We start from the raw sequence: 24,256 nt of genomic DNA on the forward strand, positions 1-24,256 counted from the left end.
AAAACGCAAACGAACAGATTGTAAAACGCAAAACTTCATTCTCGGGGATTTTACAAAAGAAAAACAGCGACAAAAAACACTCCAAAACACTTGGAATAGTTTGCGATCTATGGCTATGACGTCATCGACAAACAGCATTTTTGTTTAGTTTTCTCACGTTTGCTCGGGACATACCTTTAGCCACACGCACAGGATGCTTTCGCTGGGCAATTGTTCGACAATGAGAAAATCGGGGTTTTCCGACGAAATTTCGATTTTCCCGAGAAGTGGTTTCGTTCACTTTCGTGTTTCGTTATACGCACAACGATTCGCGCCAATTTTTTTTTACAAACAAAAGGTTTGTTCGCGAAACACCTTACAAATTAAGGAAAATCGCCAATTATGTGGCAAAGCGGGTAACGGCGATGAAACTCGCAAATTTCCCTGGGTGCATAATTTCAACAATGGCATGTTCGTTTTATTAAAAAATCAAGGGTAACGCTTCCGCTGGGTATATCAGTATGCAAAGGACCGAAAAAACCCGACGTCGACATAGTGAAACAGAACAGGCACATGACTGAGCATCAATTTTACAAGCGGGCTATATAAAAAAGTTCGTCTTAAAAACGGCTGCAGACAAGGTGGCTTACGCGACGAAGATCATTGTAGACAAAATTTAGTCAAGCCTAACGTTTAAGTGTCATTTAGAAGGGACTGTGTAATATTAAAGGGAGCTACGAAAATTGCTGCGATGTATACGAGTCATAAAGTTGTTCTCTTTCTTGTCATTTCTTTAATGATTTTGTCGGATTTTGGTGAAACGAGGTACACAAGACGGTCTTCAGGTAAGTGATGCTTTTAGCACAAAAAGGTGTATCATTTGAGCTTATAAATAATTGTGAATTTTATACTATACAATGAAATTGTATGGTCTCCTATCTAAATTATAGCTTTACAGTTTTACCTAAAAAGTGTTAGTTTTATTTACAATACACTATATAGCAATGATGTATCCGGCAAAGGTAACACACAACCGGGTTAAGAAAATTACGAAGTACCAAAAATGCTTAATCTAAAATCAAACAAATAACTTATAATTCGTGGTATTCTCTGAAATAAGTATTGGGGCTGTGACAAGGCCAGACATTAGTCAGATTTTATCAATGGGTCAACTAAATCACGAAGAATAGAGCCTAAGAATATTTAGCCTTGGTAATAAAGCCAGGTCATCTATTTGAATAGAAAACAAACAAAACCTGTTTTTATACAGCGAAGTATGTATTTCTATCTATGCTGAGAAATGATTCATCATCAGTTTTTACTAAAAACTCTAATTTGCTATATGTACAGAAAATTACATTTATTGTCTTCGTGAGATTTCAAGTGTTACGCTTAAAAATAAAACAGTAATCCATATTTTTTTCAGAAGACGGAAACAACGACATGAAGCGTGAAAATGAGATTCCAAGAGTGGTACGTAATAATTACGTATAAAAAGCAAAAACAACATACGCCAAAAAATCGTTCTGTTTTAGCTGCTGGACATTACCAACCAATGTACTGTACCTCATTTTTTCTTGTTTCCACTTGCCGATTTGCTTTAAAAAGTGATTATAAGTTAAGAAAATATATCTTAGGATCACTTTGTCACTTGTTATGTGCCAACAAGCAAACCATGTTTACAGTTTTAACCAAAAGTGCCTCATGATTTCATGTAGGCAGGGGTTCTCAACCTGGGGGCCTTTTTATAAGGGGTCCATGAACAAATACTATTTTTTTAATTTATCATCACTAAGTCTACCGGTACTCCACTATAACAAACTAAAATAAATTAAATCTTTCTTTGTATACTTTTAGATTTATTAATAACATTATTTTAAAATTTGCGCAATGGCTACCCCTGCAAAAAGAAGAAAATATAATAAATAGTTATCTGTGTTGTATTTATAACATTTAAAGTTCTTGCTACCGGTTACTGTATAAACCAGTTTTTTAATCAAAATGACGTTTCCTAATTTTAACAAAAGGTTGAAAAAATAGGGGGGTCATTGATTTCTCAAAATTTTCAAAGGGGGACACGGTGTAAAATAAGTTGGGAACCCCTGATTTAGGGTGTCAAAAAATGAATCAACATTTTTATGTAGGAAGATGCAAAATGAATGCTAAGAGTTGGTAAAATGTATGCCAATATGAATCTATTGAATCAAACTGTCAAGCGGTTCAACCATATTTATACACTCCAACAAAATACAACGACAGCTTGGTCTTATTTGTTTATTTAAATATTCAGAAATTTTGTTGGCTGTGTGTATAACCCAAACGTTCTCTATATTATTGCTTAACCTTAACAATGTAAACGTAATATATCAATTATAAAACCTGTAGATTATTATTTATGTTCGATGCCAGCATTTCTATACATTTAGGTCTGTCACCTTCATTTTTAAACGACGTTAATATAAACCAGAGATTTTCAATCGGGGGTCGCAAAGCGTTTTTAGGTAGTGCTTATTTTTCGAATTAGTATAAAATTTACAAAACGTTTGTACTTTAATTGCGCGGTAGGTTTATTTATTTAAGCACCTGTTGAGATGTTATTTTTCTTGATTTTAATTATCTACTCGACTATATAAAACAGGGGTCGGCAACCTTTTGCTATAGTCGCGGTTAAAACAAACTCTGCAAGATTTTTGCGGCCCGTAATCAATTACCACTTTTGTTTAAAATGTGCGACTTTTAAGTATTTATCACAATAACCATTATCAGGTGCGGATCAAATTTCTTTATGTAACTGAAGCTTAATCGGGAACACACAATAAGACCTGAAAAGCAACTATACCTAAAGAAGAAAATTCTTTAAAATTATACGTTCAAACTCGTCTAAACAAGACCTAATCCTGTCAGAATACGTCCTAAATTCATCTCCTGTAAACTGTAGGTAGAGAGTGTGGGACGATCGGGGGTCGTTGGCCTGGCATCGGCCGTTTTGGTGTCGACGTTTGGACGCCCTAGTTCAGTGGTTCCCAAACTATTTTATTCCGTTGCCCAACGTATTTTACAAAACAGATGGTGGCCATTGTTTTTCACATCTATAGTTATGACTAGTACATATTAATTACCAAAAGTTTTCCAATATTATAAACATTTTTATTCCTTGATACCATTTGTCTAACAACAAATGTAACTTTATTGAGTTTCTGTTCAGTCTGCTGAAGTTAAACAACTTGCGCGCACAGTTTTCGCAGTCACAAGACATTTTAGATATGCCAACAATTATTTTAGTAAAACAAAACGCGTAGTTGCAACATTTTTAAATAGCTCTTTGGTCCACCTAAGGTAGTCTCATGGCCCACAGTTTGGGAACCACTGCCCTAGTTTGACCGGCACCGTTAGGGAGCCGCTGTTTTGGCACCAGATTTTTGGCCCTGTTTGGGGTTATTTAGACGGTACAACGACTATTATGTATTAGATCTATTTTTGTTTTATTTATTCCAAACTGTGTTTTATTCTGACGTTGTTGTTCTTTTTTCGGTATTATGACTCGAGTCCGTTTAATCTATTAAAGTCAAGCAACGCTTGAAGCTGAAAACAATAGCGTTTGTTCGGTTTAAGTAGAAATAAAATAATTCAGAAGTAAAAGTGACGCTTTGGGCACACACAATATATGCACATATTTAACTCGTTGCCGTTGTTGAAGGTTTTTCTTAATCACGTAAAGTAGTCTATCCGAGTAAAACTAGTAGGAATTAGGTCGGAGAACGTGTAAATAGTGTTGGCTTTTTCATGCGCATAACAAGTTTGAGGTGTTCAAATTCACTTACAACAACAATCTATTTAAATATAAAAAATGATGCGCGCAAAGCACGATTTTTTTTGCATTTCCGTATATTTAAAATATCCAAAAACATAGGAGATGACCTCGTGTTTAGTTTGTAAGATATCGCGTACCAGATGATTTAGCAGGATCCGGATCGTGGGCTGCGGTTCCGGCTGGCCCCTAGTATAAAACATTAATTCCGTTCGCAGACAACATAACGTAAAATATTATCATACAAACATTTGAGGGTCGGTGAACGCTTCAAGGTCACCAAATGGGTCCGCCAAGACACAAAGGTTGCGAGCCGCTGTTCTATAAATTTTGAAGTTGGTTTTTCATGTTCGCTGCTAGTATTTTTACTTATTGCTGGTATTTTTACTTATTTCTGGTATTTTTACTTATTGCTAGTATTTTTACTTGCTGGTATTACTAGTATTTTTCACTCATTGCTTTTTGAGGAGATGGCAATATTATGTGATGTTGATACAGGTAAACGCTACCACTGAATCACGAGCGATGGAGAGACAGAGACGAAGCACAGACGACGACTGGAAGTTTTACTGTTTCACCTTCACAAATTATTGCTTGCGTCGCAGCTGCAAAGAAGTGCTGCACAGAAGAGGTAAAAAATTCAACAAAACGGTTTTTTCAAACTAATTCAAACGGTTACTTCAAACTAGTCGTGTCAGAGCGCACATAATGTCTTCATTGAGTTCTAAATAAATCGAAAGTGATGGTCAGAAATAATTAATCAACGAGGACTGTTTGTGTTGGAACAGTTTATGGGAGAATTTTAAAGGTTAAACAATCGAAAATAACTGATGCTTAATTGTTTTAACCGTTTTGTGTTAAAATAAAACTTGTATAGTTCAGCACTTTAAACAGTATTAGTGGCGGGTAGATTTGTGGTAACCTCAGTACTATTATTGCGACGAGTCCAACACCAGTACCAATACCATATAGGTACAGTTAACCCTAATTTGGTGAAATACTCCTGAATACCAACAGTTCAATAAAACTGTTAAAATACTGCGTTGTATGTCGATCAAAAATATGTTTGCCTAAAAAACAGCAAAAAAATGCGTCATAATGAGAATGAAAATAAGCAATCACATAAGAACTAAAATATTCAAAATTCTCCTATTAATTCGATCTGCTCCTAAAGTGGCTTTTAAATCATGAAAGTCAATAATTTCTTTAAAAATGAGTTTGCGTTAGTCTTTCTGCAGAGTTTAAAAGCGTTTTAAAATTTAAAAAAATGAAAAGAATATACTCTTTTGGTAAAAAACGCATTTTGTTTTCTATGGATTTCAATAGAAACCTATTTCTTCATATCGTATATCAAAGAGTCTTTATATTAAACTATTAAAAAATGAATAATGAATAAAGAGTTATTCAAAACGTTTAAAATGATAGCTATACTTCTGTATGGGCTTTAATATTCTTACTATAAGTCCTACCGCAACCTTCAACCATTTTTATCTAAAAAAAATAATTAAACTTCAAAATATAAACTCAAAGCCGCTTGAGTATTGACACTTTTTAAGACTGTAGCAATTAGCATACTTCAAACGCATAACATTTCTCTCATAAATTTCAGGTGTCCGAAGCATAGCGTTCCGGGGCTGTATGAGGTGTCATATGAGCTACTGCGCTGGTCAAAGCGCTCCTTTCTAAAGTTTACACCACAAGTCGTACCTTCTTCGACCGCAACAAAGACCATTCGCATACCTTATTACGTTTTCTACTTTTTTATTTATATATATATACATATATACACGTGTGTGTGCTATTTATACTGCCTATTTTTTACTTGCAAAAGTGCTGTTGTTTTTTACTCGGAAAACGGTAAAACCGTATTAAAATCGTTATAACTTGTTTTGTGTTACTATTTTTGTTGTCAATTCAGCATTCGTCCATATATGCGTATTTATTTGCAATTCGAAACAGTCACCCATCTTAGTTTAAATGATTAATTAATCTATGAATTTTCTAAAATTGTAGTAATATGTTGGGCAAGTGTTGGTTTGCACGACGCCCTTCTCGAAATAATAACATCAAATAAATCACTTTATATTGCTGATAAATTTTTACCAGACATAAACGTTAGTATAGGTTTACACATATTTAATAATATAATTGCGATTAGCAGTGGAAACCATACGTTTGTTCCTTGGACAACAGGTTTTACGACAAAAACGGTAACTAAACCGAACAGAGAAGCAAGAGTTTTAATGACGGAATTTATTCATGATTTCGGCCAATCGAAAATGTTCCTAATTTAGTATTATACTATCAAATAATTTAAAAAGAAAATATTTTTATCTGCCTAATGAATGGTCAAAGTTCGCCAGTCGAACACAAATTGTACAATACCGGGAGATACATGTTGACTTTTGTACGCCATTTTTTTCTATTAGCGCTGTATTTTTACTCTGACAAACCCGTTTGTTTTTAATTTACGTTTTCGTTTCAAAAAAAATATTATTATTATATGAAAATGCGTTGAAACGTTGTGTTCAATCCAGTTGGAATTGATTTCCGAGTGTAATAATATCCTAGAAATAAAATAAAAACGCGCATTTCGCACATTTTGAATAGTATGATTAATATTATTAAATTTATAATATGGCATCCAATCTTACCACAGGAGTTATTGCTATACTGTAGCAATTAAAAGTGTTTTTGCTCAGAAAAAATATGGATCGTTGGCTATTGGGGTACGAGCGAAAAATTATCTATTTCAAAAATAAAATGGCGACGTGTAGCTCATAACGCGCAGTCTCAACCGGTTAGAGCTACTTTTCGGTCGTCATTGTAAAAATATTTGCGGTTTTTCCGCGAGACCTACTTTGCATAATCTGGGGCCGGGCACATCGTCGGCACAGACGAACGGAATCATGCCTTTTGAAGCTGAACCCGAGTGTTTGACGGATCTCAATCTTTCGTTGTTCGCGCGACTTTGAAAGATTAAAGTTTGTTTTGCCTATCTACCTATTGTCATGGCTACGGTGATAAATATTTATTCAGCGAACGGACTGAGAGAATTCCACTTGACTGGCACACGCCGACCCAAAGCAACTAACGATTGTATTTTACCAACGCGTTTAGAATAAGAGATGACAAGCCAAAAACCTTCATAACTTTAAGGAGAATCACTAAAAACAAATTTTGTTTCGCGTGAACTAAGGCCGACAAGAAATTTTTATAACTAACATCATAAATGGAGGTTATTAAACAAGTAGACATATAGGAAACCTATGTTTTCGGTCCAACAATATATAAAATGGAAATGAGTCTATAAACACATTCAATGCTAAAACATTTTCCTTAATTAAACATTTTTCTTATAAATATGTATTCCATTTTTCAAATATTACACTAATATTTCAATTAGGTCTTCTTGGACCCCCTAAAACTATATCGTGTAGCCGCAAGGGATCCATGAAATCCCGTTTAAGAACCCCTGCTGAAGCGCTGCAACTTTTCACACACTTAATCATTGTGAATGTCATTCATATGAATGTTTTAATCGGTTTTCTGTAATCGAAGTGCCAAGGGTTTAACCGTGTAGCTGACAAGCAAAAATAGAACTGCGCCGTTTTTTTTAATTTTATCGAACAAAATCAGTAGGATTTAAACTAAAAAATGGGACCCAACTATGAGGCATATTTAACTTTTTAGTTAAAATCACAGGTGGCATAATTAAAACTAGGTTCACAACGGACGTGACCCCAACTATCGACTTTCTCCGAGGGTAGCAGTGACAGTGTGCGTGTGTGTGTTGGTGTGCGGCGTTTATTTAAAAAACAAGAAGCCTGTTTACAGTACACTACCGGTAGCGCTTTAGCCTCGGATTTCAAGCTCAAACGTGTGCGCTCGCGGTAAACGAACATTGAAAAGGGCAGCGATGCAAAACTGTGGGTTTACTTTGGAAGAGTCGTTCCCACAAGTCAAACCCCAAACTTTCGTCTTTTGTTCTTAAATTTGAGTGCTCGGGGGAAATAACCGTTGTAATAACTTTTCGGTACAAAAAAATTTCAAATATAAGTAGGTAGACGAGCATGAACGCAATGTTAAATAGTTGTAATAAAATTAACGTTGTGCATCAATGTTAACTTTGGAGATGTTTTTACTAAACAACTGGATTCGTTGCTTTATCGATCCTTGAAGAACAAAAAAACAAATATGATTTAGAAAAATTTTATTTCTTAAAACATTAGTGCTTTAACAGTAGATCCAACATTATTAAATCGACAACCAGAAAAAAATCGGGATTTTCGACGTGGCGCCAAATGGACAACTTCCCCTGAGAAACTAATGTTTAGTCAGTTGACTAAAATATGAGTCTTTGTTTTCGCCTTTTAACAATCTTAATTTCAAATAGATTTTTTAAGTGTATATAAATGTAAAAAACAACTGTTACTTTATTGATTTCATAAACCAACAAGATTGAGTTCTACTGACGTCTACCGGTAGTTCAATACTAAACGAATTACCACGTGAGAGAAAATAAAATACCACAGCGGTCGCAGGGTTACTATTAATGCAATAACTAAAAGCAAAAAGTACTAAAACATGTTTTACAAACGTCGGCCTGTAAACACTGTGTTAGAATATTAAAACAGTGCATCATTTGTTGTTCTAATCTTGGAGACTTCCTACGACAAATCGAAATCTTAAAAATAGGAAACCTCAAAACAATTTTTTTATATACTTAAAAATAATAATTCATCCATAAAACCAAAGCTAGGCGACATTCTACATTATAACGAATCAACATGAGCTCCAGAGGCTTTACACAAGAACAATTCAATTCTGCTATCTAAGTATAGGCGTACGTAACAAGTTATAAAGAACCTAAGAACCAAAATATCGTGCAGGGGCACACAAAGCTTTTACACGCAAGGCAACTTAAGATGAGACTTGCCTAATTGTCAACCGCAGTGCGGATGCCGAATTGGAAGCGGATATCAATAAGGTTTTGAGTCTGAATAATCAATCACCCTATCCAGTGGTTGCCGACCTTTTATTTGTCGCTTTTCAGTTTTCTAAAATCCCACCGAAGTTGGTGTACTTAACAGTCATGTAAAAAATTTGAAAGTGTTCAAATGTCTAGAAAGGTTGTGGGGGAGACGTTGGGGGGAGAGGTTTTATCAATATGCATAAATGTTGGTAAAGTGAGGTTTATCGAGTGTCGCAAAAGAGGTCTCCAAAGGTTAACTGGCCACCTTTTTTATTTATATTTTAGTCAAGATCTTTTTACGGGAGGTATGCTTCGGCCAACACGACTGGATCTACTGAAAATGCCATAAAAACAATTGTTCTGTTGTGGTTTAAGTTGCTCCGTTTATACTGCTCGAATTTTAGTTTATCCTGTTGTTGCTTTTTCTTGTGAAAATTTTGCCTTTAACAAATGGTACACCCCGACCCCCCAGACAACCTCTTGCGACCCCCAAGTTTAGGAATGTGAATCCGGCCTCTACATAAGAATAACGACAAAAATAAGGCTTATTATTTTCAGCCTTGTTAAGTGGATATTTTACCCGTATTTTTTTCGCCGGCTATTTTCGTTACCAGAAAGTTGCTCATGTAGTCTCCACAATGCATAACGTCACCACCGACGCACATCATAGTGTAGAAAGAGTTAAGCAACTTTAAGCGCACACCACACAACTCAGAATTCCTGAAGCCTGTGTTATTCTGCCGTGAACGCAGAAAGCGTGTCGGACTCGGTGTGTTGTTTTAAATCGCTCGTTCCTGCCTTGTTAATGGATCGGGGCGCCACGTGTTAAATGCCAGCCGATCAAGATTAACCGTTTCACCTGATGGCAGCGCAAAGACGGGCGCCATTTTGGTTCCTTAAGATAAAGATTTCTTAAGATGTGCGCATATTGTTAATACCTTTAGCATTGTTGGCATAATCACTTGACAAGGATATACTTCTTATATTTAGGAACACAGTAAGGAAACCCAAATAGTTAAAATATACGTATAGACAAGTGGAAAATGTATTAAATATATATGCCGATAACAAACGGTTTAGTAGCATTATTTTAAAAATCGACAGATGCAATTCTTGTGAGTTGTGACCGATAATAATAAACATTTTTTTAGGATTTGTCAACCGATCCATGACAATAACCGATGTTTTTATGTACCTGAGACTTTAGGCCGACATATGAGTCTATATCTTCTTTTTCATGAAATGTACAAAGTTTTTCAGAATTTTCATGAAATCTACATTAACGAACATTTAATATAGCGCGGTAACTAACGACCCTGTGCAACTACAATTTTCCATATCCGGAAATATGGTTATTTCATTCCAATTTGGAACTGTCACTCATACAGCACCTATGGCACACGTCGTTATCAAAACAAGTGGACACATTGATTAGACGCAATAAGCCACACACCTGGTTAGCCAAGTGGCTCAGTACAGACAAAGACTCTATTCGCTTATATTAGATACGTGCGTTGAATTCTACAAGGGCCCTTTACATCCATGCAATCACAACTAACACGCACCTAAGCTGTCATAACGTTATGATAGATCGTAATAAAGGAGCAGCATAGGAAGCAATGTCGAGCATTTTTAACAAGCACTTCACGGTGCTTCTACCGGCGTCAGCGCAGGTGGGATGGACGCAGCGCGCATTAGCAGACTTTTGGAGTGGTTTTAAGGCGCCATGAAACACCTGTGTTGTTTCATGCAAGCACCATCAGCTGCAATTCTGAAATCGCAAGGACGTTTTGGGTTTGTCTTAAATAATTCTCTACCTATCTCTGCTAGACAAGCCAACTCTTTTGAGGCAGTAAGCTACAGAAAAAACAACTAGCAAACGCATCAACGTTGATATGTGCAATATTAAAATAAATGACATGTAACAATCGGTGTAAATCTTTGACCAAACATGCCAGGAAAATATGAAAAAACACTTTCAAGAATCGTTGGAGCATAATGGTTGGAGGTTGTAGTAAGACGTAATATAAATATCAAAGCCCATACACAAGTAGGTATCATTTGTTGAAAATGAATAAAGAGTTATTCGAAACGTTTAAAATGATACCTACTTCTTTATGGGCTTTGATATTCTTATTACGTCTTTCAAAAATAAATTACATTAAAGTGGCTATGGAAAGTGCTTTGGAACGAGTATTTTCCAATATAACCAGTTTTATGTAAACAATAACGCTATACAGAAATATACTAGTCAACAAATATTCGATTTTTGCTTTCGTGTCATGCAACATGTAGTAGACAGTTAACAGAGCTTTATTCTCGATCAACGGTGTACCAATGAAGATAAAATTAATTATCTGATTTGCTTATGTTAAAAATGCAAACATTTGGGATCCACATATTTTTTTAACCCAAAAAGTAAGCGTCCGTTAGGAAAAGTGGTATTTTGCTACTATAATAGGGTTTAAAATCCAGGCTATAGGTTTAGCGCGGCAGCCTACAACTTAAGGTAATGTGACACGGCACAGCACTTGTTCTGTGATGTTTGTTAAGCAAGTTACGGTCCAAAGGCCTTTTGGCATAGTACAAAAAATCTTTGTGAAAATAGAAATGTGAGCGCATAAGAAAACATAGCCAAAATGAAATAGGCAAATCACAAAATTAGTCTTGCTTTATTGTAGAAATATGAATAAAAAGTAACCTGTTTTCAGTAGTTAGTTTTATCTCTTAATTTTAAAAGACCAGTGTATTTATATGCGTTTTACAAACACTGGTATTTTTAACAATAACAGAAATATGAACATGAAGCTCAACTTTTAATAAACAACATTACAAGAATGGAAATTTTGCCTCGATTTTAATTTACTTTGGCATACAAAGATTTGCAAAATTTAGGCAGTTTACTTTGGTTTGTGTAGATCTTTCTAACTTGACCGCATTTTATATGTAGTGTTTGGCAAATCAAAGCTTTACAGAATTATCGTAAAACTTGTAGTTGTTCTTTAATGGCATATACGCTTTGGAAATGCGGTTTTTAGATAATAATTTATCGCTTCTTGACCTGATAAGACAAAGTTGTACGAAAGCTCGTCAACTTTTATAACACAATTTATCAACAATACCACTTGTTTTTCAGTTTTAAATATTTGTTCTTGTTTTTTTTTCTACGCCTTGTGGCTAAACGTCATGTGAAATAATCGTAAATCGCAACGCAACCTTTTTTGAGGTGTCAATAATGTGTATTCAATAAACGCTGATACACTGATTCATCAAACCAACATAGCGCCACTCAAAAGCACAATCAACCGTATGTTTAACTTAGAGACAAACGTAAATGAATTAACTCGCCATCCAAGTTAACGTGATTTCGCGAAAGTGTTTATTTTAATTTACGAAATAAGTAACATTTAAGTTATACCAGCATGGCAAATGTATTAGCAAGCTGCACCACGTGGTGGGTTGGTCATAGATGGACACGTGATGCTACGCGGTCACTTCAAGCAAAAGAAAAATGCATGGAGTGTCGGCGGACAGGTATAAATTAACAGTCAACGGGAACGTGTTCACACTTGCTTGTAGAACAAGAGTAAGGCGAGGTGAATAAAACTTGCAGGCTTTATTTAGGTGAATTTAGGGAGCACTGTTTACCCATGAATAAAATCCACGTAAATAGGAAAAATGGGCAAATATTTGTATATCTGACATTGCGTTTTTGGACGTTTGTAAACCAAGCGCAAAATATTAAAAGTTACTTAAAAACTTCTAATTTTACGAAAAGTCTGGCCATTTGCCGATACGTTATTAGTTGACGGGTCTTTTTTTCTTTGAGTTACATATGAAGGCAGGAAAAAGAGTTTGCTGAAACGCAGCAAGAATGCTGTGTGAAAGAGCACGATTTTGCAAGTGGCTGCGGAATTTCCGCGATTGTTCCAAGGTGTGTTTGTGTCGCAGCAAGACACCGAACACCGACGAGCGCTAATGCCAAAACTCAAAGCGATAGCATTCCGACTATTATTGGGCAGCCAAGGGTGGTCGGGGTAAGATTAGGATTGTCTCAGGGACAATACGATGTGTCAATTTGACTCGTCTACTCACAGTAACTGGAGAGCGTTCAACGGCTGCTGCCACTTGACCAGCTAGATCGGGACTGCTGTCGTTTCGAATTGGTGCTAACATGAAGACGCTTGCGGTTCAATGCGGTACGTGCTCCATCAGGTGTCCCATTGATTTCTTTGGAAAAGAGACAATTTTAGGGTTACTTGATACTGAGAAAAAATAGCAGTGCTGCCCCACAATCGATTTAAATGTTTTACGAAGCCTGCTTTGGTATAATATGTGGCCATTTTTTACGAACGTCCTACCTTTTTTAGGGTTACTTCATACTGACAAAAAGCAGTGCTGCCCCACAAACGTACCAAATGTTTTACGAAGACTGCTCTGGTATAAAAAGACTGCTTTGGTATGTGGCTATTTTTTACAAACAATCTTCCGAAAAGGTTATACAGAATGATAAAAGCGGTATCGCACAACGTTGAAGTATATGCAAAAATCCCTCATGACGCTATAATTAGTTTGGTCCTGTAAACGGTTTTAAAACTAAAACGGCGATACACCTTCTTAAAAATAGTAATAATCAAACATGCGGAATCCGTTAAAACTACAATACCTGCAAAAACAAACGACAAGGCGTCTGTTTAATCCAACGTTCGTTTTGTGGCCCAGTTTTGACCAAAAGGCGCGGTTCGACGGTGCTTGTTTCACAGGCGAGTAGGCTTAAAAAGTTGACAAGACAAGGGTGTGGGTTGAACAAAGCCAGCAGGCCAAAATATTGCTCTGTCATGGCAACAGATTGGATCGTATCACGCGAACGACACAAAAACGCAGGTAAGAAGCGGGCGGGGGCATCTTGCCTTGAACAGCAGCGCGCGCGTATGTTTCGGGCGCTTTATTGTGACGTCATAGTCGCTGGGCGATGTGCGTGACTGGCCGACAGAAAAGACTGTTGCGAAATTTCGCGCCGCTCCTTTTTAGAGCTGGAGTCGGGTTGGGGAGAAATGGAGGGTGGCGGTGTGTAGGGGTGATGGTGTACAAAGGAGGTCTAGGCTTCGAGGAACTGAAGTTTCACACCCTAAACAGTGGAGGGTTTTTGATCGCGTGTATTATGCCTAACGGAAAGGTAAACGTTGCCTGTTGTGGTTAAAAGCCACATCGACAAATAGCACTCGTTATTGTAATAGACAGCGGCTACTTTAAGCGCTTGTCAAAAATTTTTGAACGATGTATTCCAAGCGTAACTATAGGGCATTGAAATCATTAAGGAAATAATTTTTTTCGTTTGTGATTTATGGAATAAGTGGACACTTTTTAGTGAGAAGTCGAGTAAGAGCGACTAAAAAACGCTTCAAAAACTAATGTTGACAATAGGGCGATCTAATGCAATTGTTTGAAGTGTATAAGGTTAAAGTATAATAATTTTATAATATTTTTGCTATTCTTGATTAGAAAAAGGTGTTAAACGAAAGACAAACGCCTCAGGATTCGCAGATCAGGCATATTATAAAATCCAGTTTTAGGACATTTTTCTAAATTCGGCAACCATCGGTTTATGTACGAGCGTAACAGGCGGGCTTGGCGCAAAACAAGGGTGGACGCGTCGAGCACAAAAAGGCAAAGTTTTCTCCCGGCACAAAACCAGCTCGGGCTGAAAAAGGCTTTTGCGTGCGAGCTGGCGAGTCATCGAAACGCGATACGTCACAATGGTTTCGCGTGTCGCCAAAACAGAACGGACCTGAATAGATTCCGCACCGCTGCAAGCTCACGTAATCAGAACCCCAGAGAGCCCATCCTTTTCAGCCCGTGCGAATGAAAGGAAGCAGTGCGGGAAAAAATCGGGGTCGGACGTTTGTGTGGGTGGAAGAAAGAGTTCGGCAACCAAGTTAGACTTTTTGATAGGGCCGTGGGGCAGTCGGTGGGTTTGAGTGGCGACTCGGTGTAGATTATTTCGGAGGTTGTCCAATCGCAGTTAAAACTGTTAAAGTTTTATCTAAGGTATATTTTGTTAGGTGGAAAATAATAAAATATGAACTAAACAAATCAAGGAAAAAAATTTGCAAACCACGTTTTTGTTCGGAAATAATTCACTTTTAGTTGCGTAAACAATTGTATTTAAAGACTTATTATTTCGCTAACACTCACTTGATGCTATAAATGTAATTAAAATAGTATTAGAAACTAAACATTGGCGAAATATTTTGCAGGCAAAATGCAAACGTAATAATAATGTGAAATTAAGCAGAAGACTGTGATCCGCCTGTTGGTCAAACTGTGACCGAAGCCAATTCACCAGGACAGACGCTACGCTATGACTTCAGTTTGGGCGCGACAGGTATGAACCTTCCTCTATTTTAATTTATACCTATCCAGGATGTTTTACACATATAATAAGTTAACGATATTCTGAAGGAAAAACACTATTCGATGTTCAACCCAAAACGTTGAATTATATATCTTACTCAAACATTTTAGTTGTTGGTTATAGAAATCATATTTAAAATACTTTGAAATAAAGTCTTCCGATAAAATTAGTTTTCTTTCACCAACCATTGTATTCGTATTTTGCCCAATACTTTGGCGATTTAAGCTCAAAAATATTTTGGGAGTTGGTAATATGCTCAACAGTCACCACCTTACCTATACTGTACAGTAACGTTTACAAGTGACTTCAAAACATCAGCTTCTATACGTAAGCTTAGGTCGGCTTTTAACAAACAAATGATGACAAACTTAATATCTGTGCTTCACTTTACCGTGAGCGTTTTTCGTCGAAAACAAAAACGCGGTGACGGCAGATTCCAACGGCTTGGTCTGAAAACACAAGTGATCTTGTATTTGTGCGTTCCCGGTGCGCGCGCCCTAAGGAAAATGGTACTAAGCGGCAAGGGATTTTATGTGAATAGAGACTCGGTGCGATGGGTTGCCGTTTCCGCTGAATCTGGTCATCCATGTCCCTCTATGTAGAACCTGCTCGTATTTCGTACGCTGCTGTACGGTTGAGAGGCCTAGTTGGAAGGACGTGCCATTATATCGCGTAAGCTGTAGACGGGTGCTACTGCTATTTCGCCTTTTAAAGAAGAGCAATCCTACGCTATTTTGTTCAAAAATTATTTTCGCAATTTTGTTTAAACAATATCTCCCTCTTCTTTAAAACCATGCCTCATACGTGGTAAAGAAAAAAAACATCAATATAGCAAACTACGGAACTGTTGTTCATTCCCAATATAAATACCACAATCAAACTAATATTTTTAATTTTTTTTAACTGAATCCCTATTGTCGTATTATGATAATTTTTTTGTTTTTATCGACCGATGATAATTAATTGCAGTGATGCATTTGAAACGTGTGTAAAGCATTGAAATACCTGACAGCATTTTCAAAAATACTAAAATCGATAAAAATAAGTCCAGTCATGTTTCGCTTCCTAATATTAACACATGTCAAATGCCTAAATTGCGTAGGAGGAATTGCTTTTGGTGGAGGGTTGTGTAAAAAAGGTTTGCTTTTGCATATATGATGACAAGTGACCCAATTGAATTTTGCCGTGAGCAACTTCGTGATATTGACCACAAGTTCAACGATTGGTCTTGCTGAAAATCAGTATAGAAAAAAACTTAACCACATTTGTGTTTCTTAAACAACAGGAAACATATCTTAACCTGTACGTAATTTCCAACGCAGAACAAGAATCGGGAAAACTTGGTAAGAACATTCGTAAGTTGTTTTAGCACTGGTGGAGGGTTTGGCGTGGCGAATTCGTTACAGAACGGCAAAAATTTGCTGAATCACAGTCTTACATCGATAAATAACAAAGTATAACCAAAAAAATAATTTTAAAACCTAAAACTATAAACAAATCCAAACGCGAATGCGCCACGTCGTAGAGTGCTGGTTTAAGGTGAACAATGTGTACAATGAGAGATACTGTTGAACAATGATGAGCAGGTTACCCGTATGTGACTTATGATGATCGTACAATGGCCTATCGCAATGCTGAAAACAAAAAACAGTCGCTCAATGGTGAATGGTGTCCCTGTGTATGTCGTTGTGTTGCGTTTTCACTTGGTCAAAACGTAATCGTCGGAGTAAAAATTAAAATGACCATCATAAATTTTTAAGCTACATAAGTATTAGGGATTTTTCATTTAAAAAATTATAAAAAACGCCCGACAATGCGCATTTATTGTGACTGCATTTCGCTCAGTTGTTCTCAATATGTCTTAAACGTTAGATTAAACAAAATTATAAAGGATTTTTCGTGCAAATGTTCTCCTAAATGTAATTTTGTGTTTTGGGGATGTGGACCAACATAAATTATCTTGTCCATCTTCAGTACGCTAAGAAATCCTGCTATGTTAATGTAAAATAAACACATGTGCGAGTAGTTAAAAGGTGTAGGCAAAATGATGACAACGTGCTCCGTATGTGACCGATGCATGATCAAAATCATACCAAACACAACACTGACATTAAACGCCATTATAACTATGGTGGTGGGAAATAAAGGCTGACCAATTGTGACTTTTTTTATTTTGATATGACAAATATCCAAAAAAAAAATATTCCAATACGGTTGGGTAGCCTTGAAAATTTCGCATATATTCCAGATGTAGTTTTAAAACAATTAATTTAACACGGTCAATCACTTAATATCCTAAATATATATGATTTTATTTTAACTTTAACGCAACAACTTTAGAAGACGACTGAAAATTACGTAAGTGTATAGTAGTCGGTGCATGGGATAATGGTATAGAGCAGTGGTTTCCAACCGACCTAATTTTACAGCCAAATCTGATGTCTTGCATCATGCATTTAAATCGTACCCTTTACAGACTGTGATTTTGGGTTTTGAGTAAGGCTAAGGCTTCTTGATCCAAAAATTTTACGATAATTATTTAGAAAACCTAATAAATATTAAGTCTGGTCTTACGATTTTTATTCATTTTTGTTTCGAGTCTATTAGTTGTTAACATTCATGCTTAAATTCCAAATTCCCACTGTATTTTAAATCGAAATGAGTGTAACTGGTGGACCCAACATCAGTATTTCGTTTATGGAACCCCAGGAATTCGCACATAATAGGTTGGAAACCGCTGAAAAGTAGCGTTTTTTGCGTTATGAACGTGTGTTAAAACACGTAATCAGTAGAAGTCCATCCCTGTTTTACTCTACTAACATAGCAGCAATGACAAACCAACGCGAAGCACACCGAGCCAGCCAAAGTGGATTGCTTCATCGACTAGGTTAGCTAAAACAACTGTGTCGACAACAACGAAATCAGCTAACTTGGATTGATGGCGCACGCTAATATGGTTTATTCCACCACGTGCACCAAATGCTCATTACAACCGCCAATAATGAAGACGAAACACAAAATGCGTGTTTCAATGTGCTTATATATTGGACAGCTTGTATGAGCGCGGCATTATGGTGTACAATCTTTGTATTTGCATGCGGTGGTGGAAATAGTCTTGTTTTTTTCAATGGATTTTGTTTTTACGTTTTCTTACTTACATGTTAAACCAGTGTAGTCTGAACGCTGAGGTATCAGCCAAATGTGTAAAATGCGGTTGGGATATTTCATAAATTTTGAGATCCAATTCGCAGACAAATTATAACGAATTAGTCAAAACATTATAATATGGGGAATATTGTAGATTCGCAACTAACTCTGTGTATAACTTTCTGATAAAATGCTGCTTGTATGAAAAGGCTTACCAGTCGGTTTCGTAAATGCGTCCTTGACTTCGGGTTTTTGCGAAGTCATTTTGCCGTTTTACCTCTTCGGCGGTAGCGTGAACGAAATAGACCGTAAATGTGCGTCGTTTTACGCTTGACCGACCAACGGAAAAGCAGGCCACAGTTCAGTACAAGACATTTCGGCAAAAATATAGGATTTTTACCCAACGGTTCCTGTCGGTCGGCAGGTGACTTTAGTAAGTTCCTGGGACATGCTAAGGGTACTGTTTTATTGACGAACACAAAAATGTGTTAAATGACTAAGTATACTAAAGTTTCCTACTTGACACTAAAATCGCTTGAGCGAATCCCTCAATACACATCCTGAAATAAATGCACCTAATCGACGGCATTTCCATGGCTATATCTTGTAATCATAGTCCGGCTAAAGTAGTTCTGACTTACGATTCAGGTATACTCATAATAATATACCTTGAAATTTAGGAGGTTAAATTTAGTTTGTGGTCATTGTCTCCATAACCTGGACAAAGTACGATGCCTAACCTAGGATTTACTCAGAAGCTAGGTATTTCAATTGTCATGAATTGGTTGTAACCGTTACCATTTAGATGTGTCCAGATTAAACTTGGTGGTATAAGCTTACTACTTTCACAAGAGCGAACCACGTTCTTCTTAAGCATTTTAACACTATTGAATATTTGATCAGGGATCAAAAAGTGCACCTACATATTAATTTTGTAATATGCCAAACTAATAACAAAAAATATTTTTAGGTATCAATCTTTTCTCACTCTTTGGTAAAGCCGAAAAAATACTAGCGGACACCAGTTATTTGGAACTCTGAAAATTTTACCATTGGCCGAATAGGATATTGGTCGCAAAAAATAATAAACCAAATTATAAGTTATAAAGTTAAGGAAATGTGAGGCAAGTCATTAATACTTTTAGCAATCCGGTGATAAACATAAGACCCGTGGTACGGTAAACCAAAAACATGTGTTACGAATGGCGTTCGAGTTACTTCTCCATTTCAAACTGCTGGCGCTTGCCTATTCGGAAATGTAGGGTGGACGTTTTTATTTTTCGTCTGCTCGCATTTTCGATTGTGCAATTGCCAAGCGTTAAACCACAGAGAAACGTTAAGCGACCGTGCGCCACCCGGCGGTAAGCATATGTACTTTAACTAACCGGTGGAGGCGCTAAAGACTAGTTGGTGATGGTTTATCGTTATTAGAGCATGTAGTGTACGATAGAATTATTTATATATCATTACTTGGTTAAAACTTAGCCCAGAAGCTGTTTTCTATGAAGGAAACTATGCTACATTGGTATTATTTTGCAACAATTAATAAGTGTTAAATTGCCATGTCAATAAAAATGCAATTTATAACAAATTCTTTTGTTTTCCTAATTCGTAGTTGATAACCAACGGAAATCAATCGCCGAACTAAACGAAGGGAAAACACACAAGCAGCCAGCAAAGAAACATCGGAAAACGTCTATACGCGCGTTAACCTTCACAACAACATTAAGACGTCCAAGCAATGGTGCCTTCTGTAAATAGGCTTTAAGCATTATCCTATGATCACTTCGGTAATTTAATACCGCAGCTATGCACATTGCTTTGCACGCTTACAAACTATCAAGCGCCATCTCGCCGTGTCTGTATGCCTCATTCACTTGCGTTAAAACAAATGCTTAATTTTTCACTTTCCGATGTGTTTAACTTTTTTCTACTTCTACACATTAGAGCAAACTGTATTGCTGTAGCCTACTTTAAACACCAACATGTTCGCTTAACCAATTTATCAAGTGTTTACGTTTCGTCGTTTGAAGGAGAGAAGCCATAGACCTACCAAAATAGCTATCAAAATTGCGATTGCTGCCTACTTAATTTGCTTTTGTGGAGGATTTGACTTTAATAGCTGTGAAGTGTATATAAGCGCGCCGCCGCCATTTAGCTATGTGTAGAAATGCTGTATGTTACATCAGGACATGAGGTTTACTGTACGTATCTTACCGACTTCTAAAGAGTGAGTTACTTTAACTTGTCGCCTAACAAACCCATTTTTAGGGACTTATACAAAGCATACTAAAATCTAACACAAAATTGCACAAACTTTTCTGTATAATTTTACACGTATTTTATTAATGGCCCCTAATCAAACTGACACATTTTAGTTGGTTTTATCACATAAATTTTGTGCCACTTTTTCTGCAATTTCTCTCTCTATATCTATATATTTGTTTTAAGTGCATTTTGCTGCAAACATAGCTTTGTTTTATTTCTAAACGCTTCCAAAGCAATTTCACGCCCCTTATAACCCATGTGCAATCAACAAGTAGAGATAGTTGGGGTTACGGAGGTGTCAATTTTGGTGTAAAACTTAAAATCGAATATAAGAGGACTTTAGTGACTCCTATTATATATTGCAATGGGCGCCTGGCGAAAACGTATGTAGTTAAAAAGCTTTCTTGACGAAGCAATTGATAAATCCCATATTATATAGCAAAACGTGTTAGTGAATTACAGCACCTACAGATGAAGTATTATTAATAACCATCGTCGCTTGTAGTAAAATTTAAATGCACAACAAATTTTCTATCCAAGCGCCCTTATGTCTCACTAAAGTCCCCGGTGCAAAATTCTCAAAATGCAATAAACATTACGTACGTGCCAAACCCGAATCACATACTGTGAAACGCCGAATTCAGTTGGCGTCCAGTAGAAGGAAAAACTTCTTTTCCGTTGGGTGGATGTTCCACAAATTTTGTAAGTTTGATTGTTGCTATGTGTGCGACGTAATCTTGAAAAATAATACAACTTAACAATTAGTATAGCTATGTGACTGTTTTGTTTTTTGTTCGCAGTAACGATATAAGCCTGTCGGAAAAGATTACACAAAAATACAAAGTTCTAGACATGACATAATTTATTTATTACCGACTTATAATTTTCAGTCTATTGATTGCCTCCTTAAAGTGCTAGGTACCCAAACTAATGTAACGGATTAACCTCCTTTGAGGAGCGTACTATCTTTATAAACTTTTCCATTGAACAAACACTAAAGACCGAACGAAGAAAAACTAAAACACCTTATGCGCGTCGTGCTAAATTTATTGTAAGCACTTCGGAAATGGTGTGTAAATACTAATACACAGAATTGGAATCTATTTATTGTTAAACACATTCAGCAGTGCTTCCTTGCGAACATTTTATAAAGCGACGAACGTAGTAACACCAACTTTTGATTAAAACAAATATTTTTTTATGCAAAACAAAACGCCCTTAACCAAATAAATAACTTTTTTAAAGAATTATAAAACTCCTTATTAACCTTGGCAAAAATTTGTCCTGCTTACAGCATTAGCAGAATCGCCTTAACAGTTGAAACAATATAATAGGATTATCACAAGCAAACGCAAGTGCTGCCTGTCCTCGTTCGAAGCGTGAACGGGCAAACGGCGAAGCAGGTGAAGCCAATGAGGTTAGATGCTCGCACGTGCACCGCAAGCAAGGTGCCTTCGAATTTGGGGCATCCATATAATGGCCGACTGGCCTTGCGTCGACGCCTTATCGAAAGCGGCATCGCGGCCGGCCATTCTTATTCGGCGGTCTGCCCAGCCTAGAAAGGTAACGCCCCGCGACGGAGCGGCACAGCCGGCAATTAGCACAACTTCATGTTTTATAAGCCCGGGCAGCGGCGCCATTGTTTTGCGCTTCAAAGCGCGCGCAGAACACGGAAAGCCGACGGGATTCGAGAAGGTTCTGCCGTGTACCGAAGTCACCGTTAACCTAATTCTAAACTTGTCCAGCTGTAATCAGTACAAATAAATTACTGAACTGATGGCTTATTTTTTTTCTCGGTTAAAATTGGCGCAAAATGTCGCAGTAAAAGCTATTATGAAATATGAATGACATAGACCAGGGGTCGGCAACCTTTCGTATTCAGTGTGGAAGATTATGAATTATGTCAAAATATGAACTCGCGTGACAAACATTTTTTTATGTTTGGACTACGGAGACGGTTATAAACAACCCGAATCCGACTTCAGTCAGTTTCATCGAGTCCCGGGCCCGGCTCAGTCGCTACACCCTGTGTTTCACCCATTAACGTAACTAAAATAAGAAGGATGTTTATCAATCCACTCATAGGGCTCATAGGAAATATGCCACCATATGCTAGTCCACCTTAACAATTTACGGTGGCTGCCTCATCAGTTTCGAAATCTGGTACTGCTCAAGCGCACACGTCGGACTCGTGGTAGTTTCAGCTAGTATTACTCGAGTCCCGAGTCCGACTCCGAAGCCCTGCTGTGATCTGACATCTAATTTACGTACCTTGGGAGATTCCATTAAACCTAATTTCATACGTTAAATTCTGTAAAGATACCCTAAGTCTGCTGAAAGAAACGAACTGCCACGAACTCAATACTATGACCGCTATTTTAGAATATACTTTTCAGCCGATACCTAGAAGTGTTACCAATCAGTTTCGCTTTTAGCTTGGTTTAGTCGCAGAAAAACACACGTGCTTACTTTCAATGTAGAATGGCTTTAACGCAGTAAACATCACGGCACTTCGGGGGCATTGTGGCGTAATACGAACGGTAAGTCGTATGCAACAAGTTTGACGCCCCCCAAAAAATAATCTTAGATACAACAGGACACTAGCTTGACATGTGTGAAACTATTTAGTTAGCGCTAGTGTTGGTGATTTAATAATATTGATAATAAAGTGGTAGTGTATTGGTTGCACTTTCTTAAGGTGATATAACGTGTGCGTTAAATCATTTGACGTGCCCTAAAAAATCATCTGCAAGCCAACTGTTGCTAAAAAAAAGACGAAGAAGACTTTTGTCATAATAGTTTAACTGCAAATCATTGTTAAATAATTTATGTGAAAAAAAAAAATTACAAAATTTTACATTTAAATGTATAGCGTTCAAGGTTGAGATCCCAGTAATATTTGCATCCTATTATTACAATATGTCAGACCACAAACAAGTGTAAAATCAACACCAAGATTTAAACTCTGATTAACCTACCGACTTAGGAAGTTTGTGGGACTGTAATCTTCGTCCAAAAACGTTAGCACATTAGGACGTAAAAATCCAAAAATTAGTATACAATAAGCAGCAATTTACCAAAACATTTAAATTAGTTACCAAGTAGCCTAGCCTTCCTGCAACAGATAAGGCATTGATTGTTATACACGCTATGAGCCAACTACAAAACTAGCTTTTTGTCACTGTTTTTCATATTCGCGCTACTACTGACAAAAGTACTGGTTGCTTTTGGGTTGGCTGATAGTCCTAATAGTAGAAACGTTTATCAAAGAGCATATCCCCTATAGAAAGAAAGAGACATTTTATATAACATAAATTAGTCTCTTAATTCATTTTAATCAAATCAAACTGAAGACTAACAATACAGCCTAAACCTACTTACAAGTTTTGGGGAATTGAGCACCTTTTAATATATAAGTGGTGTTATAATAAATCGAAGCTCCAGCCTTGATGAATATTTAACATAACATCGGTTAGAAAACATATATATTTTATATATTAATACAAAAACAGCAAAACTAAGTCATTTTCTTGAACTGTACAAAATCTACAATGGCGGAATATACTAAAAATCCAAGTTTATAAACCAATAAAAAGACAGCAAATTAATCACGTGATACAATTTGTTATGACGTCAAACGTAAACAAATCAAAAAGACGACTTT

The 24,256-nt window shown here is 36.7% G+C and overlaps 1 protein-coding gene across 1 annotated transcript; it reads left to right on the forward strand.

Moving 5' to 3' along the window:
* The first annotated feature begins 665 nt into the window (after positions 1-665).
* On the forward strand, positions 666-6,169 carry LOC146145683 (uncharacterized). The gene is made up of 4 exons (XM_083390349.1): positions 666-824; positions 1,406-1,452; positions 4,286-4,418; positions 5,397-6,169. Exons 1-4 carry the CDS (start codon positions 731-733, stop codon positions 5,471-5,473), a joined length of 351 nt encoding a protein of 116 aa, XP_083246475.1. The 5' UTR covers positions 666-730; the 3' UTR covers positions 5,474-6,169.
* The last annotated feature ends 18,087 nt before the right edge of the window (positions 6,170-24,256 follow it).

Source organism: Ascidiella aspersa, chromosome 5, assembly GCF_963924565.1.
Source record: "Ascidiella aspersa chromosome 5, kaAscAspe10.2, whole genome shotgun sequence".
Lineage (NCBI taxonomy): Eukaryota > Metazoa > Chordata > Ascidiacea > Phlebobranchia > Ascidiidae > Ascidiella > Ascidiella aspersa.

Coding starts and splice junctions, on each gene's coding strand:
- LOC146145683 (XM_083390349.1), top strand. CDS start 731: ATGTATACGAGTCATAAAGTTGTTCTCTTTCTTGTCATTTCTTTAATG. Junction 825..1,405: donor GTACACAAGACGGTCTTCAG/GTAAGTGATGCT, acceptor TATTTTTTTCAG/AAGACGGAAACAACGACATG. Junction 4,419..5,396: donor AGAAGTGCTGCACAGAAGAG/GTAAAAAATTCA, acceptor CATAAATTTCAG/GTGTCCGAAGCATAGCGTTC.